This window comes from Meleagris gallopavo, chromosome 4 (genome assembly GCF_905368555.1).
Source record: "Meleagris gallopavo chromosome 4, MGAL_WU_HG_1.1, whole genome shotgun sequence".
NCBI classification, from domain to species: domain Eukaryota; kingdom Metazoa; phylum Chordata; class Aves; order Galliformes; family Phasianidae; genus Meleagris; species Meleagris gallopavo.
In genome coordinates, this window is record NC_139407.1 from 48,986,576 (window position 1) to 49,005,912 (window position 19,337).

At 42.1% G+C, this 19,337-nt stretch overlaps 1 protein-coding gene across 3 annotated transcripts in view; it reads right to left on the reverse strand.

Moving 5' to 3' along the window:
- The window catches only part of UBE2K (ubiquitin conjugating enzyme E2 K), a 34,954-nt gene extending 17,220 nt beyond the window's left edge, over positions 1 to 17,734 (reverse strand). The window contains exons 1-2 of one of the 3 annotated variants that reach the window (XM_085223292.1): positions 17,059 to 17,604; positions 2,904 to 2,997 (exon numbers count right to left, since the gene is read on the reverse strand). In XM_085223292.1, coding sequence (XP_085079418.1) covers positions 2,904 to 2,997; positions 17,059 to 17,121 — 157 coding nt within the window. In that variant the 5' untranslated portion in view covers positions 17,122 to 17,604. Of the gene's footprint in view, positions 1 to 2,903; positions 2,998 to 3,918; positions 4,070 to 17,058 lie in introns of those variants that run through there. The other 2 variants (XM_019614897.3, XM_085223291.1) reach the window with 2 other exon arrangements.
- Between the last annotated feature and the right edge of the window lie 1,603 nt (positions 17,735 to 19,337).

Below are 19,337 nucleotides of genomic sequence, written 5' to 3' on the forward strand. Positions count from 1 at the left end.
TATGCACTTGTATGATCTTTTCCCAGCATTTAATACATGAGATCAAATTAACCGCTAATGGAAGAAATTCCTTCTGCACTTTTTGGAAAGTACATCTCTTGATAGAATTAGACTAAGTTTTAATAACCTTTCCTATGGAATTTACAGTCAGACATTCCTTCACTAACTCACATGCAAACCTGGCTCGAAATTAATATCTTTATTACAGTGTGTAAGAACTATTGACAAGTTCTTGAATTCAAGTAAAACAGCAGCTGCTAACAGGCTTTTAAAGGTCCTCTCCTCAAATGAGTGTTCTGAAGTGAAAAGCAGCAGTACTTCAGTGGCAGTCGTGTCCTGTAATATTCTAAAAATTGATCAGTATGAGTTGACAACACTTGCAGAAAAACAAAAGCTGTACGTTTGTCAAGAATAGATTGCATTCCTCCTCTCAGTCATCCCGAGACCAATTAATGTCCCAATAAGGCCTACAAAAGAACTCTGTAGCAGCAGTTTGTTTTCAGATACCTCATCAGCTGAGGTCAGTTATAAATATTATTGTTGTTTTACTTCACAAAAGCCCTAAAAACTCCCTCCTGTATCAGGGAAGGGTCTGACTTGAATGGCCACGTTAGTTAGCCTCTCCCCATAAAGTATGTGTTATATTGTTGCTCAGACTGTAGATGACTGAAATCAGTAATTATGCAGCATGCATTTCCACTTTAATCATAAAATATAAACTACACATGCTGGCAAGCCATCTGTAACTACATCAGAGAATGTATAAAACTATGTTACAGAAATATTAGCATTTGAAGAACTCAAACATCAGATAGTGCCAGAATTTGGGCCGATGGAGGCTTTAGTTTTGCCTCTTGGTTTATTTACCTTGCAGATTCAAGTAAGCATGTGGCCACATTATCCTCCTGCCACAATAAGTGTACATAATAGTTCTGCCCTACTTCTCCTCCAAACAGGATATCTAGTATATCCTTTCATCCGCATCATTAAACGTACTCATTAGCATGTATGCAACTGTGCCTGCACTTCCCATCAGAAATTTAGCACTAAACACAATGCCAGTTTTCATTAGCTAGACACGCTGAATGTATGAACCCAGTGCTCCATTTCTGAAATTTTGGTCCATCTGGAATTATCCAGCATAACGCAGAATCCAGTTCTGCAGATGTGCATTAAAACCTTTTTCAGCCTCCTCATGAACTGATGTAAAGTTCTTAAGTTTTGTGACACAGATACATCTTTCATTGTAACAGCCCTCAAACCATTTTCCAAACAGAAATAACTGAGATATTTCCTATTATCCAAATACTTGCAACCTTATCATCTTGTAAGTAAGACTGGTTTTACAGCACCAACTGTATTTTCAAAAGAATTACTCGACTAAGCAGAAGTATCAACTTCCAAGTAGGTTTACCAGGACAGTGCATTCATGTCTGCAGTGTAGTTCTTTCAAATTGAAGCATGTTATAACTTGAAGAAATTATCAACTTTGCAACCATTATCTTCTGTCAGCTAAACACTGGTGACTGATGACAGGAAGGCATGAAGACATGGGAGACGAGGGAGAACTGTTATTTGCTTGACAGAGGAACTCCGGGTCTGGGGTTCTAGAGGGAAATATCCCTACCACTACAGACAAGATACTTCCACCTTTCTGCTCCCTCCCTTCCAGATTCATTTCTTTTCTCCTCAGCCTTAGGCACCTTTACCTCTGCCAATATCCTCCACCCTGTACTGGTTTGTTTCCTCCTCTTTCACTGGGTCCCAGCTGTGGGAGTGCTGGACAGACCTCCCTTGCTCTGTGCTTCTACACCAGCAGCTGTTAGTCATGTGAAGCAGCTCCAAGGGAGCTTCTCCCTGACACTATGACAATCAGATTTCCAGCAGTAGCCACCAGCGCTGAGTGCATGTACACCTGTACCTACAACACAGCTTTCAGGTATTTTCCCAATTGATAAGAATTTATCTTTCAGACCAATGCCCTGAGGCATGGAAAACTAGAGCAACTGAAAACTTGGAAAACTGATTAAGTTTTCATGAAAACAATGTGTCTGCAACAGTCCTTGAGACATTTTTGTTTACTGAAAGTTTAGTTAAAATTTCAAATGAAGTAGAATTTTTGCTAATACACCATTTAGAGGTAACTAAAAAAAAAAACAACTTTTAAAAACCATGATTTTTCATCAAGGAATTTTAATAGAAAGCATTTCCATCAGCTTCACATTTATCATACACACGTAAGAGTGTCCATAGTTGTAAGCACTACTGAGTTACTTGGTGTATTTAATCACACGTGCTCTATTAGCTCCTAAGATTGTTTTTTGTTTTTTTTTTAGCATGTATTGAATTACTTCCCTTTTTCCTGACTGAAGAAATGGGCGATTACTTGAAGTGTGTGGTTACTGCTATCAGCTTTTCCACACTAAAAAGTCACTAAGGTAATTTTTGGAGACAGCTGTAGACACACTGTCCAACAGAGTCCCCCACTCCAGTATAAATTAATCCCAAATCTAACTTGTAATGGCATTCTCTTCAGACAGAGTAACAGTACATTTTTTAATGACTACATTTGACCACAGAAATGCGCGTAAAGTTATCACAGACCAAAATTTTGATTCTTGATGCTAAATGGCTAAGATGTCTAGAATTATTAATGCTATATCCAGCATTGTATCAATACCACACAGCTTATACCTGTACGTTTGATATTGGACAGCCTGTCCCGCTGCAGAACAGGAGCACCAGGCAACACGTGTTAAACTGCTTAAAAAAAAACTTTCTATTTAAAAAAATAAACATTTTCAAACAGCAGCTCTTAATTTTTATGTTAATTAATTTTACAAACAAACCATCTTAAGACATACAGAGCATACAGTGACTGTATACACAAAAATTTTACTTGCCTTCATACGGTGTATCTGGAGGTCCTGCTATTTCTCCTCTTAATTCTGTAAAATTCTCATCTACAAGATCTACTTTAATTTGATTTTTGCTCGTCTTAAAAACAAACAGAGAAAAAGAGTCGTAAGTAAGCATTTCACACAGATTTCCCCACAAATATACTTCATATTTTAGAATTGCTTTAATTTTTTAATATGGTGACCTAAAGTGGATCTTCCAGCTGGAGTCCTCCTCCAATAAAAATAATCTGTAAACCATTAGCAGCATCATTAATTTTCTTTATGTTATCACTAAAATAAGCAAAGCAACTCAGCCGTAGTTGAAACGTAGTTGAAAAGTAGTAAAAACCCTGTGAAGGGTTTTTTTTTTATTAGTTACATTTAAACCATGATCATTCTGTTAAACCAGCTAAAAGTACTCTGGTTGAATTAAATGCTGTCTTTTTTTCTGGTTTAGAGCTACTAGAATAATAATAGACATCATTGTCACTTTCACTGGAATAAGACAGACATCCCAAGTGGAATGCTCACTATTTTTGAACAAGATGATGATCTAAACAGAACACCGGAGTCTTAAGATCATGTTTATCTTTAATATTTAGGCATAAGGTACTATTTATTTATACTCTTGAATCTCATTGTCACCTCCTCAGCATTTTCACACCCATGCCTGCAAAATAAAAACACTATTTTCATACAGAGAAAACATGCCTTCCAGAAACCACTCCTGATGCTTCGCCAGAGCTGTATATTCCACTCAATTTGCCCTTCAAGTCCACAGAGCATATTAATGAAATTCATACAGACCTTTCAGTCAGTAAGGTTTTTGACAAGGCAAAGCAAAATTCCCTTTTAGAAACACCGTGACATTTTTGGAAGTTATTAAAGGTTTGCCCACTCTGCTGTTGTGTTTGCAGCGCTCACTGAACGCAACAGGGGTTTCCTGAATTGCACATTATTTTTGTCACAAATTTTGTACCTTCTTCCCATAGCATTAGAACGTGAAGATGATGGTTACCATCAGCTGGTTCTCAGATCTATCCGTGATGTGAAGTGTTAACGATGCAGAATTCACTGAACAACCACTAGGAGATGAACTGCCTATTTCCTTCCCATAAGTCGTCTATATATTCAGTGCCATCCACCAAAAGAGGTGTGCCTTTCAGACCAGAGATGCTCACAGATATAAAGGGGGGGGGGGGGGGGGGGGAAATAAAGGAAAAGCTTAAATAATAGTTTCACCATGTAAAGAATACCAAATTTCTACTAAATTAATCCAGTGATTTGGGACTTCCCCTCCCCCCCCCACTTCTGGTTACACACACTTGCCTTTAGAATTTAAGTAAAAAGTCTCAACCCACAGAAGGGAGGCAACTCCTGTGACCACACAGCCAAGCAGAGGGTTTCAAAGAACACATTCAACCACATTACAGATTTAAGACCACACCAAGCACATCCAAAATTGAAAGTCAGTATTTAATTATTAATGTCTTGTTTAAAGGTATCAACTAATTGGCTTCTTTTATTTTAAATTTAGCATCAGGTGTTGCGCCATCTTTCATGACCTTAGAAAATACATCAGAGAAGGGAAGGAAGCTATTAATAGAACCGATGAAATTATATTCCTTACACTGAGCAGATTTAAGATTGATTTTCATTTTTCCTACTCTTCACAGAATCTGTCCGACCAGAGAATTTTCTTTCAAAGATCCTTTCAGACTTTTGCTTCCTGCCCAGAAAGCCAACGGCAGTATCTACAGTCAACTCATGCTGTAATTTTCTTTATTTCCCACTCAGCATTTTTACCTCTGTGTTTTCCCCAAGGCCCTCCATGTCGATGTAGCAGCTTGGATACCCACCTTCATTCTCCATGTCCATTAATATCACGCTAGCAGCTTTCACAGCAACTCCCTCTTAACTTGAACTTTAGTGGAAACAAGCACACACCCACTACTGCTAACTGCTTCACAAACCAGCAAGCCCAGTGCCACCAGGAGATGATGAGGTCTGCACTTTGTGCACAACCTTGAAGAACAGTAGGCTGCCTCACACTGTCTCAGTGAAAGGATTTATTTGTTTTGGGGATCATACCTCGTTTCCACCATGCCCCCATGTAGCAAAAGGACTTATTTATGTAGCTGAAGGATCCCTTTCCTACTGTGCTGATAGACTTTGCAAGGCACAGCTCAGTTTGCTTTGCCAACTCTTGTATTTGTCCACATCCCCAGAGAAGTGGTCAACATTTAACCATACTGATTGTTCATCTCATCAAATCTGGGGTGTTTTCCTATAATACTTCCTTTTAATGAGGATCACACAGGTAAAAGCACTTCATCTTTGTAGCTCTAACAGAAGAAATCCCCGGCCTCCCACGCAGACATTGGGGCTGCCTCAATGAAGCTGCCACCACAGCACTGTTACGCACTCCAGAAGCATGCCTCACCAACAGCCCTCACTGCACAACACATGATCCAACCTGTGATCACACAGCACAAGCTGATTTTCCCTGAAGCACTTCTCCTACAAAGACCTCATTACTCTTCCACGCCAAGCCTAGAATAGCAACACCTCCTGTTGATTCAGTAGCAATTTGGTAACTGAATCACTGGGCTAACAACTCCTGAAATATCTGAGCCATGCCATCACTAGCAGCATTTACTTCCACAGTTCCAGAGAAGTTTTGTAACAATTCCTACTAAGATTACTTGTCAAGGTGAAAACGCTCCACCCACACCAAAACCTTATTCAAGGAATCTACAAGAACTAATGCTCTACCATCTCACTTTAAAATGATTTTGATCAAGACTGATAAATGAGAAAAAGGAGGATTAAAGCCATGTATGCAAGGCACAGTATCATTCCCGCCTCACTTTTTTCAATATTTTAGGAAGTTTAGGAATAGGGTTTTTTTTTTTTCTTTTTAAATGCATCCCCTGCATCAAAGTAGTGCTCTAGTCTTCTCTTTTCAGACCAACCGTTGGAATCCATATACATTATTATAATCACATTCGCCTCCTTTCCTCCAGCTCTCTGGCCTTCCCTCTTCTTCACCTCACCAGAGTAGTCCGGGAAGCACACTGCATCCAGATAGCTCACTCTTATGCCAGAAATGGGAGAACAGAAAAAAGGTAGGACATACCACTTAACTACAAAGCAAACCAGAAGTGCGAGGCAGCAAAATGGCAAATTCAACTACAAAAAAAACATTCAGCTCCCTGCAAAAAATGCCCCCTCCCCCCCACCACAGTCACAAACTCTGAAGAGCTGTGATAGCTCAATAGCTTCGAAGTATTTCTTCAGACTCACTCCTGCTTAAAAGTTGGAAAGAACATCTCCAGAGCCCTAAAAAGCCTGAAGCTTGTTAAGCAGAAGTGTCACAACTGTCAGTCATGGCTATGAATTACCTGTACTGCACAATCAGCTGAGATCAGTACATCACATTCACGGGGAGAGCTCTTGCTGACCTTCTAGGCAATGCTCATCATCAAGTATTGGGGCAGGGCAGGGAAAAGAAAGGAAAGTCTGTCTAAAATACATTAAAGAGCAGTTTTCCCAAGTAATAAAAGATCAATACAAAGAAATGCATTTTCTTAAAACACTCTTACATTCTTTGACCCTACTATAGCTTTCAGTATTGAAGTTCTTTCACCCTGCACATTCCATTTCATCTAAGTTTCACCTGTATTTTCTAGTTACTCATTTTACAAAGAAAAAAAAAATGAAATCAGATTAGCTTTGTCTTCTAATGGAAAAACTTTCTTTGTTAATATACTATATAACTAATATGTAGCATATTTGAATGTATCTAAGGAGATACAAATGAGTACCCTGGGATATATCTGTAGTACTTGCAAGGCATACATACCAACATTTTCATTGATCATTAACATAAATTTATCTCAAATTCCGGTTAACATATTTAACCAGAGATTAAACCAACATCAACTTTAAAATTCTGTATTACTACACGTATTCAGATACAATGACAATCCCAGCAGGATTTCCTTCTGTAAGAAAACAAAACATCTCAAGTATGAAAAACATCTTCATCTTGCAAGAGCTGGACTAGACTCTGCAAAACAATACATTTTAGTAAAGCTTTCTTTAAAGCATCTGAATATCAGTTCTTGCTATGTTCAGCAGTTAAAATGTCACTTTACCCCCATTCTCAGCAGCTTAGACCAGCCAAACAGTTGCCAAGGTTCTACTCTCCCCCTGCTAGAGCTCCATAAGTAGGCAGCAGGGCTCCGTGCAAGTGCTCACAGAGCTGCACAGCAAGCATCTGGGTTAGAAGTATCTTACTAAGAAGGTTCATTCATTTCAACTCAACTCCCTTATTTGATTCACTGCAAATTGAGACTAGGAGGGGGAGCATAAAAGTAGGAAGCGACAAGGCTACAAGAGGCACGTGACACTGCTTCTTGGCACTGCCTTAGGACAGTCTAAAAGTATTTTGAAACTTCAGCTCCAGTGGCTGTCTCAACTATTTCTGACAAAACAGTTGTGTCAGTCACAGACAGGCAAAGGTGTAACTGACACAGCTATGCTGGCACAAGCTCATACGGTTATACAATCACAGCCTCTCACTTGGGAGGATGGTGTGGTTAAACTGGGGAAGCCATGAAATGAAAGCTGTGTATACAGCAGCACACTTACACTCTTGTGTTAGGGCCCTTACATCAGAACAGACAGGTTATATCTGTTTAACCACACATGATATTTACAGTACTGAGAAGCATTAATCGTGGGCAGGAGTTGCAGAACTGGAACAGGAACCTAAGCTGAGTACCATTGAGATACTGACAGTCAGAAGGGGCACAGTGCAAGGGATTCCTGCTCTGAACAGCACGGCTCAGCCTACACAAACAAGCAATTCTGGAGGACTGCAAGATACACTGCCTCAAACTTCACACACAGAGTTCTGTTTTTTGATGCAAAACAACTGAGAAAACCCTATAGTTAAAAAATGCCTTAATAAACAGTTTGATTTCTACTTGAAATTAGTCATTTTATAAACACACAAAACTATTTGAGGCAGATCCTGCAGTGAACTCCAAGTCCACTCTGCTTAGGCTGCTAGTAATGCTACATCTAAAGAAACTGCAGGATTCAGCTCATTTTAAATTGATGATGCTAATTCACTCATTGAGTACATTTGGAAGTAGTTTAGAACAGCTCTTCCATCCCAGCTTCCCTATGGACTCCATTACTCCAAAGCAAAAGAGCTTACACCTACATGCCATGAAGGCTCAGCTCTAAAGGATTCCAGAAGGGGAACAGGTAGCAGACCGTTACAGGGATTTCCACTTGAACATGCTACTTTACCTTGCAATAGCCTCCCCTACTCAAACAGCAAAAAACTTCAAAATGCTTTCTCAGTTTATTTCCAGTTAAAATAAAAAGTCAGGTACTTGGCCTGAACTAAATTACCTACTTAAAATATGGACTAATCCATTTGTTCCCCCCCCAATAAATATTACACAAACACTGCAGACCATGAAGGCATGTTACCTTAAACCTTGATTTTCCAAAGCAACAAGACTTACACAACCATTAGCTGGTTTTGTTTTCCTAATGAACTGTTGATCTGACTGGCTAGTAATGACTAGAAGTGATGAAATAACAAATAGAATTTTCTGTCTGTCTTGTGACAACAGACAAAAGTAGGCAGGATAGTTCCTACTATGGTTCCAGTAGAAGCATGATGCACACAGCATGAGCTCAGCTCTCATATACACATGCATAGTCAAAGTGGAGTTACATGGTATGACTGCCTGACTTTTTTGGGTTCCCATACAGCATAAGTGCAGAAGGAAGCTTCTTCTGCAGCCAGCAGTATTCATAATCTCTCTCCCCTATGTGGACACTGATGACTACAAAAACAATCCAAAGACCCAATGCAATTCTGTTAAAACAGAATAAAAGACACTGACCTACTCTTCAAATAAGAGTATTTTTGCTGCTCACAGAGATACTTTGTTTATTATGTGGATAATCGTTTTATGAAATACCCAGAGCAAGCAGATCCACGCACTCTCAATTCAAATATTGCAAGAATTAACAGTGATAGGTTTTCATGGACGCCAAAAAGGGAAAATACTCATTAGGTCAGGAGTGCAGAAGTGGACTACAACCCTAGAGCACGATATACGAGGGCTGCTCCAGAAGTAATCCCTCCTCTTTTATTATGTTGCCCCACAGTGTCAGAGGCAGACAGCAGTGGTATGGCAGTAGAGGTGGAACCTTCCTACCAATATTATTCTGCTACATGCTGTCAGTGTGTGACAGATGGCACTCTGATAAAATGGTGTCCAACATGGAAATGGGTATGGAGCAAAAGTGTGTCACTGAATTCCCTTCTTCCAGAAAAAAAAAAATGGTACCCAATGACATTCACTGATGCTTACTGAACATTTATGGAGACCCACCTATGGAAGTGAGCACAGTGAGGCAGTGGGTGGTGTGTTTTTGTAGTGGCAATAGTGGGTCACCTCCACTGCTGTAGATTTTTTTAATAAGCGTAGCATGCAAGCTCTTGGTTCTTCGCTGGTGAAAATGCACAATCATCACCTACCTTTAGTTATGTTGAAAAACAGTGTTTTGTAGCTGAGAATCTTCTCTATCAAACAGTGTTTTTGTGCTCTTAGTATCTGTTGCAGTTTCCATGGAAATAAACAGCAGGCATTATTTTCAGAGCAATCTACACAGAATGTAAGGTTCAAAATTGATAATCTTTGTGGTAAAATAACTTTTCTCATCTTAAATACAGCAAAGCTTTTACTGTTTGTCAGATACTGAAAGCCAGCATAGTAGCTATAATGTTTAACCAAAAGTATTTTCCTTAATATAATACCAGTACTAATAATTAGTGTAAAAATGAAGGATAGTAGTGACAATAATACTTGGGTTGAGAAATGAAGCTCAGTGAGTAACATAAGAACTACACTAAGTATGTGCACTAATTTAACAAGTTTAATGTGACTGAAAGACCATTAGACACAACTCAAGACTGTTAACTAATACTTTCTTGCATACTTTTACAATTACAGAAGTTTACTATGGTAAAACAGTAACCATCTTTGAATTTCGGACCAAGTAAAGTGAACTAACCTTAGAACTCGTACACCTCTTTGCTATTAAAGTCAAACTCCTAGAAACAACCATAGAAGAATGAATGGGAGACTGGGAAGGTTAAATGACTGGTTATTTCTACTATGGGGGATCCACACGGTTGTGGTCAGAAGGCAGCACCTAGTAGCTGCAGCCTAACTGCAAATCCTAAACTGACTAAGCTAGTCCTGTAACAAACAACTGAACATTTCCTCAGGTTTTTAAAAGATTACAAAAGACAATCAAATGAGCCTGACTGCAGTGGTTACCAAGTTTCTTCCTGCCTTCTATTACCATCTAGCATGGTATTCTAGTGAATACAATTCACTAGAAATCTTGGATTCATACTAACAACAAAAATGCCATTAGCATCTACATAACACTTTTTTAAAAGTGCAATTGTATTCCAGGTGTAAAATGCAAGTAAACCAATAGTTCAGAAAGATCATCTTAGAAGTGAGAATAGTAAGAACTTTTCTTGAAACACCCTAGTAAATGTGTTTTGTTTAGAGCAAATTAATAAGAAAAAGCAGTTTATAGACCAAATCCTTTAGAGGCTGAGGTGCAGAGATCCATCTCAAGTTATTCTGCCCAAGGGACATGGTGTAACAATGGGGCTTGCTGGGTCAGGTTGGTAGTTGAGGCTGATCATCCTGAAGGCCTTTCCTTGTAGGTGCTAACAAACACTACTGTTATGAATAACGCTGCTGAAATCTACCATTCAAGATACTCAGCATATAGTACTAGTGACCATTTGACCAGACCTGTGAGGTGGCCAAGTACTGGTAATGGGAAGGCAAGTTCTGTTGCTCATTCCCACACTCAGTTGATTCTGTGATTTTCTAGTTCAAACTGGAAGACGTAGCCAAGCACATCACAGAATTAAGAAAACAAAAAGGTGCACGGCAATGGCATTTCAGTACCCTTTTTTGTAACCTCTAATTATAAAAAAAACCACCTCTAAACCTTGCCTGTTGTCATAGGCAGAGTTTGAAATACACAGCAGAGTTCTTTCCAGCAAGGTATGAAGGATACCACAAGATGGCTATTTTCAAGCTAAGATCCTCACATTTCAAATGAATAGAAGTTCCAGAAGCATTATGGATTTCATATCCATTCTACCCTACATGGTTCCAACCCAGAACTCATTCAACCTAAAAAAATCATGGCAACTTGCACAGAAAAAAAAAAAACACAAAAACTAGTGAACTAGTGTCTGATTTGAGCTCAGGGGATTCATTATCTTAGAACAGCAGAAACTTCTCAGATAAAGAAAAAACTCTACTTTAAAAATCTGATTTGTTTGCAGAGAAAATATTTTATGAGGTCTGGTGACAGTTATAGAATCATAGAACGTTTTGAGTTGGAAAGGACCCTTAATGGTCATCTAGTCCAACTCCCCTTCAAAAAACAGGGATGCCTACAAGCTCGATCAGGTTGCTAGAGCCTCACCCAGCCTGACTTTAGTTGTCTTCAGGGTCAAGGTATCAACCACTTCTCTGGGCAACCTGCTCCAGTGCTTCACTACCTTTACTGTAAAAAAAACATTTTCACTCATATTAAACTTACTGAGGGTGTACTTGATCCCACTGCTGATGTCACTGATGAAGATACTAAACAGCACTGGTCCCAGCACTGATCTCTGAGGGACACCACTAGTCACTGATCCTTATCCAGACACTGAGCCACTGACCACCACTCCCTGGGTACAAACTTGCAACCAGTTCCTCATCCATCAAACAGTCAACGCATCAAATCCATATACTTGCAATTTGGAGAGAAGGGCATTATGGGGACCTGTCAAAGTCTTCAGTTATAGCCTATCATTTCCTTTCACAATAAAGAAAACCCAACAACACCACTAATTTAAAAGAACTTTATACTAGAGACATAAAATGATGCAAGAAGAGACATTTGGAGGGGATCTAGTCCCACCTTCAGCTTAAAGCAGGTCCAACAAGGGTAGGCTGCTCAAGAACTTGCCTCACTGAGTTTTTGAATATCACCAAGGATAGGGAATCAACAGTCTCTCTGTCCAATCAGAGAAATCAGACAACTGTAATGGCCCCTTTTTTTTTTTTTTTTTTTTTTCCAGGTTCCAGCTCTTACCTGTTGTTTCTCATCCTACCCTTGTGCACTACTGAAATGAGTATGATTCACCTCTGGAGTAAAGTACCTGTGGTAGGTTTAAGTGGCCATCTATCTGCCCTTCTCTCACATCACACACTACAGTCCCTTAATCTCCTTTATGGCATTCTACTGGACTCAGTTTGGCACATAAATGGATTTCCCAGAACAGGGCTCCAGATATGGTCTTCCAAGTGCAGGGGAAAGCGAAGAACCACTTCCTCATCCCTCTCACCGCATTCATGTTAAAACAACCCAATATGCAGTTGGCCTTCTTTGCCACAGGTCTCTTTCTGCCAATTTGCTTTGTCTCCAGTCATTCCCCGAGCATATGTATGGATGTGCAGTGTTACTTTCCACGTTCAGGACTTGGCACTTAACAGTTAACTTCACAAGGCTCCTGTCAGCTCATGAATTTCTCGTCTCTACACGTCCCTCTACAAAACAGCCCGCACTTGAAGCACTGATGCCTCCCTCCTCCCCAGTCTAAGGCCATATGCAAGTTTTCAGAGTCATACCAGAGATTTGTACCAATACAACCTCATACAACCTCATTTTAGACATTCTCATTTTTACACTTTTTTTTTTTAATTAACTAGGCCCACTCTAGCTCTACTCACACTCTGCACTTAGTAAACCTACATTTGACCTCAATTGGCCAATTCTTATTGGCCTATTAAGCAGAAAGTTGGTATTGTTTAAAATTACGTTGCTGACTCAGGAGTCATAATAGAAGACATTCCATTTTTATACATCTGCGTTGGTCCTACATAATAAACGGCAAGAAAAAAAACACATCCACAGTGTTCATCAGGTCCTTCTAATGACACTGAAGCACAACTACTAGTAAAAGCTTCCATTTTAGTGAATTCAGTTTCTGGCACCCAAGACTGCTCAAAAGTATGAGCAAGCCAGATACAATGATGTTTTTCTGAACCTCAGTTCACGGCTTTCCCAATTACCAAGAAGTCACTTAGCAGCTTACAAACTGCCAAGCATCCCAAGACCACCAGAAGCAAACAAACACCGCAGCTACTTGCTGTCTCAGGAGGGACACAGTATGGCACACAATTGTTACTCTTCCCTTTTTTCTTTTACATCACAAAATCACATAGCAGACACCAGAACAAATATCGACTTCCTTGTTAGAAATGATGCAACTAAATTTTTGCCATCAACATACTGTTTCCACTTGAAAACTATTTGGGACTCAAGTTACAAATTTTAACTGTTACTGCACATATCTGCTCTTGCAGATACTCATATTCTGCAACTACAGTCGAGTTCAATGTATTTGCAGCTCTATCTGTGTTTACCTTCTATGCAGATAAACCTCTGCCTTTTGATACCAGGAAGAGGAACATCTTGTGGTAGGAATACCACCAACTCTTTTCTTGCCAGGAGGAAACCGTGTTTACCAAAGTGTTATCCTCAATACCACAGAGAAGCAATTTCACTACATAATAGCATTCGACTTAGAAAGCTCCTTATATGCTAAAGATATTGGATGGTCAACTTCACCTTGAATCCTCCACTGCCAGCACAACATCATTCCTTAAAGCACAACATGTGATACTATATTAAAATAAGAAAAAATATTTACACGTTAAAGTGCCTGATGAACTACAACCACTTGTCAGCTCCAGTCCATGAATGAACACAATGCTTTTCAGCACTCACTGTTAAATGCCAGATCCTTCCCCTCATAAGATAGCTGCCTACAAAGAATGTAAGAATCTGGCTAGCATTCCAGTAACCCTATTCTAAATAATACCAGCTAACTTTCACCAAAACCTCCTCCCCATCATCAAGAAGAAAGATAAACATCAGACTATTATTCTCCGTCCACCAATTGTTGGTTTCTCCATCAGGCTGCAGCCTCACACTTTCATTTAGGATATGTTTTCCTACTTTGGAATTTAATTTAGCCTAACCCATGAAACTAACAAAATAAATTAATGAAATGACAGAAGAAAAAAAGAGAGCAAAAAAAGAGAGCAACTGATGCTTTGCCTAGACTATGATTTGAAACACGGCATGAGTTAATTACTGTTTACTACTTTAAGTTTTAATACAGGCACAATACAGTACCCTCTAACATATATTCCACTAGTGAAGTTATATCTAGACTAGCAGCTTCACTTTTGTTGCATATGCAGGACATCATCAATCTGAGAATTTTAAACTTTTTCTACAGGATAGCAAAAAGCCTCCTACTTTGGAGAGCATTCTCAACAAGGAAATTGTTGTCAGTCTCACATACCTCATTCATAAACTCAAAAGATGTAAAGCTGCAAGGATCTCTACAATATCCCATTCCTAAAGATAACATGCAAGGCCTTATGAAAAAAGCCAGAAGTAGTTAAAAAAAAAAAAAGCAAAAATGCTGAAGTGTGAGAAGATTTAAAATGCTCTGTCAACCCCTCCTACCACATCAAAAAATCCCTCAGCTCCTACCTGCAAGCCAGAGAGTAAGACAAGATTGGAAGCTGTTGTAGTGGTTTCCCAAAAATACTATTCAATGTCACATAAACAGAAAGCACTAAGTATATTTAGTCATATAAATATTAAACCTTATTTACAGCAAGAATAAGCACACTTTTCAGAATTACTTCTTCTCCAATAATGAGAAGTGAAATTTGGTGCTTCCAGTTGCAGAAGAAGTTAAATACAACCCAGCTTCTCCTCTTAAACATTTCTGCTTCTACCACCTTACTTCAGTACCAAGATGAGTATTGGAAGATGAGAGCAAACCCCCTCTTGTATTCTTTCCAAGCGTGCTCAAGTCTTCCCCAGGCATCTGCACTCCTACTGCATCTGCAGAGAAACAGGGCTGCTCTCCATGCTCAGGTGTAGTTCAAAGCACCAAATGAAGAATAATTAAAGTGCAAATAACATGACTCACTTTGCCTTCAGAGAGGGACTTAAACTTGTAAGTAACAAATTTAGCATCACCATTTATGTTTTTTTTTCTTTTAAAGGAACAAGGTTTAAGACTAATTTCTGTACATAAATTATGCAGGCAAAAAAAAACACAACTATTTCCTCTTTGATTTGTATATGAGGTATACCTCCATCCTCCATTCCTCAACTCACTGAGTATGTTTTCTCGTTAGTGGCACTACTGATACCACAGCCTGACCACCTCTGAGCATACAAACATTCAAAATACACTGTGGTTGTCTAAATTGCAGGTGCTGATGAATGCTGAAATTCTGTCTTCATGATAGGAGAATTAGTATATCCTTAAACAGCAATTCCACATAAATTACTTTATCAATATGACACTCTAACATGGCTAGCTAATGGCAGGAGAAAAAATACCAAAGTCATGCATTTTAATTTTAAGATCTCATAATTCTAGATTTGTTAGGATCAGGGTCTTTATGGGGAGTTTTGTGCAGCTTAAAGAGCATTTCATAGTATTATTCATTTACAAAATTCTACACTGAGCCCTTCAACACACAGACTAAAGAAACAAGAACTGAGAAAAATGCACTTTCCAGATCCAACCTTTACAGTAAAATAAAAAATCTGCATGGATTTCCCCCTAAAACTAGGGAAGTTTTCTTTCCCTCCCCTCTTCCACCTAAGTAAGGCAAAGGGAAAATATCTTGAAGCTGTTAAAATAAACTTTAATTTCAAATATAAGCTGTTATATAGGGTACGGGGTTTAGAATTGGTAGCTTTGGTGCAAAGAAACCCACTGAGAATTTTCTCTCACTTTACATGCAGTTCTGTCACCACTGTGCAAGAGCTTAGCTATGTCAGCCTGGGCTCTAAGTCAGTTGTAGAACCAAGCTTGTATGGGGCCTTCAAGGGGCTCATCCAAGCTGTATAGCAACAATGCTGTTAGAGCACTTGATTTTAAATTACATCAACTACTAAACACATTTTCCCTAGACCATCAATATATTTTGAAAGACATCCTCTCAACTTTTCCTCGCCAACATGTCCAGATTTCTAGAACTCCAGCTTTAGGAGTTATATGCTCCCATTAATATTTCACAAGCATCTAACCTGCAACATCATCCCAAGTAGGACGACGATGACGACACAACTATTAAATCCTATCTGGCTGACGTTCACCAACTCAGATACAGGCACAGCAAGAGCCGTACCAATGTGATGTTTCAAAGACTGCTCTATATTCCCCTGAACAGATCAGAACTTCCTTAGTGCCTCCCTGAGAGCAGCGGGTCGCTCTTCTCGAGTGCCCATGCCCTCAGGTACGCATCATTTCAGAAAGATGCAGGTGAAAACGAGGGAGACTGGGTAACGAGCTAGAAACGAGGGAGGTTCTAAAGCCATCCAGCTGAAGGTGAGAACCTACACCGGGATAATGGAAGTCCTGCAATGAAACAGCCTAGATAAACAGAGGTTTACCTGCAAAAAATTCAAGATGTTAAAAACCCGGGCTTGTGCAGCAGAGGAGCGAGACGAAGGCGATGCTGGAGGCGGCGGAACCCCCGGCCCCCTCCATCACTCCCAGCCCGCGTGAGCCCGGCCCGGAGGGCGACGGCTGCGCGGGCGGCGGGACGCGAGGGGCGGGCAGCGGGGTAGGAGGCCGGGGCAAGCCCCACCCGCCCGGCTGGCAGCTCGCCGCCCCGCACCGCCCGGCCCGCGACGGGGAGGCTTTCCGCCCGGCCTGCGGCGGGCCGGCCCCGCTCCCCCGGCTCCCGCAGGAGAAGGTCTCCGCCGCCCCCCTCTCCCCCATTCCCGGCGGGTCCCTTCTCCTCGAGGACCACCGTTCCCCTCCCCGAGGCCGCGGGACGATCCCACCCCCCGCGCGGGGAGGTGGGGCCGAGGGGCAGCGAGGCCCCCCGCGGGCCGGCGGCCGCCCGCTCCTTCCCCCGCTCCCGCACTCCCACCGCGCAGCCGGGGAGGGTGGCGGCGGAGCGCGGCGGCGAGCGGCTCTGACCTCCTCGCTCTTCAGCACCTCCTTGAACTCCCGCTTGATCCTCTGCACCGCGATGTTGGCCATCTCCGCAGCGGGCACCCACTCGCCGCCACCTCCGAGCCGGGCCCAGCGAGCTCCGCCGCCGCCGCTCCCGCTGGATAACTCCCGGCCCCACCAAAATGGCGGCGGCTGCCGAGCATGCGCGGTACGGGTGCCGGCTCCGCGGCCGCCGCTCAGGCGGGGCCGCCGTGTGCGCGGCGTGGCGGGGGTAGCGGGGCTGTGGACCGCGGGTGGGCGAAGAGCCGACGCGGGGACGCGGCCTCCCCCCCTCCCCAACCTCTTCCCCACTGCCCCCGAGGGAAGGCTGCCGCAGCCGCTGTGTGAAGGCGCGGGCGAGAGTCTCGCCCCGGGGACACCTGCGGTTCGCGATATCGCGGGCGGGGCCGCTCCCCTGCGGCGCCTGGCGTGACGGCGCGGGGAAGAGCGTGCGGACGGAGCCCTGACGGCGCTCCCTGCCGCCGGCCGGCCCCGAGGCGGCTGAGCCGGGACGGAGCGGCCTCCCCGGCCTCGTTCCCGCGGGGACGGCGGAGCCCCGAGGGAGCGCGGGAGCGCTGAGGGCAGCTGGGCGGGGCCGGGCCGGGCCGGGCAGCGGCGTTCCCCTGAGGTGCTTCCGAGGGAACATCTGGCTGGCAAGTCACTAGGCAGGTCCTTGGGAACCGGACGACTTCTCTCACGCTTTGAGAATCTGCTCAGCCTGCCTATACAGCAATTCCCAGTTGTGTTGTCGTTCTTTTTTTTCCAAATGCTCGCTTGAGAAAACCGCAGTGTCTGCCCTTCGCACCCAGCCCAGCTCCTCACACAGCACAGGGCAACTCTGGGCCCGGCAGGCCCAGCAGCAGGTAACTGCAGGATGCAATACAAGCAACCATTTCTTTGCACGGATTCTGCTGCAAGATTTTAAAAGCAGAGTAAATGGTGGAAATGTCAGTCCCGTGTAATGAGCTGTTATACTGTATTGCAGAACCAGCAGCTGCAAGCCACAGATGCTCTCTGTCTGGAAAGCTGAAATAGGAAACCAGGGATCATCCCGGCTGATCTGAGGTGCGCAGAATGTGGTGTGGTACAGAGTGGTGTACATTTTCTGAGGGGAGCATGAGATTGCGTTTACAGCAGTTGCTTATTCAGGAACTAGAGGCCTTTGAGACACAGAGGTCTATAGACGTGCCTGCTCCTCCTGTACAGTGCCAGACAACGTGCAGAAGAGGCATTTTTTCACAAAGCAGCTTGTTTCCATTTCTTCAGAACTGATTGTAGTGGTTTCTGATTGGGATTGTCTACTTGTGGTCTGGCTGTCATGTGCAAGTGCTATCAGCTTGTCTCTGTTCGTATACACAGCATTTTGGCTATTATAGCTCCATTAAAGAAAGCACAGGCCCGACAGATATAAAAAAACAACACTACAGCAAACCCTGTCAGCTATATACAGATGCATATAGTCCTTATTCTGTGTGTATTTACTCTTCCCCTGTGATTTGACTGGAAAAAGTCCATTTTCCTGCAGCAGTGTTGTACTATGATTAAATTAGATCATCTTTAAACCCAAGCTTGTTTTTAACACAATATACAATGCAGTTTCTCAAGCTGAGGTTTTCAGACCTTTCTTGAGAAGGACAATTTCGCATTAAGCCAGGTTTGATTTTGATGACTTCCAGTGTGATCTTAGGCCTTCATCTAATTTAGACATTAAAGTCACAGATAGATAATGATAGAATGGAAGGGTTGGAAGGGATCTTAAATATCATTGAGCTCCAACCCCCTGTCTTGTGCAGGGTTGCCACACACCAGATCAAGCTGCCCAGGGCCTCATTCAGCCTATCCTTGGACACCTCTGGGGATGGAGCATATCCTGATCGTGTGTTTGAATTCCTTTTGAGGACGTAGGCCATGGCTTCTCTGTGCCTAAGTCCTTACCTGTGAAGCAGGGGTAATAACTGCTTTGCAGAGCATTAGGATGAAAGCTAGGTTTATGGTGTGCTGAATTCCTATTGAGTGTTACGGACAAAAATGAAAAAGGCAGGACATCTAACCTGCAGGTTGAATGCTTCACGTCTTTCCAGACAGCTCCTAAGAGTAAAAAGTTTCTAATATTCAGATTTTGCTCTGAATAGAGTGAAAAAATAACCTCTATCTAGTGTCAGAATCCTTTGTGAGTGTGCTTGTATGTTATAGATAGTAGACATCCAGTAATGGCCACAGTAAAGGGCACTGATTTTGCCTGGTTTGTATCTAGAATCATTTCC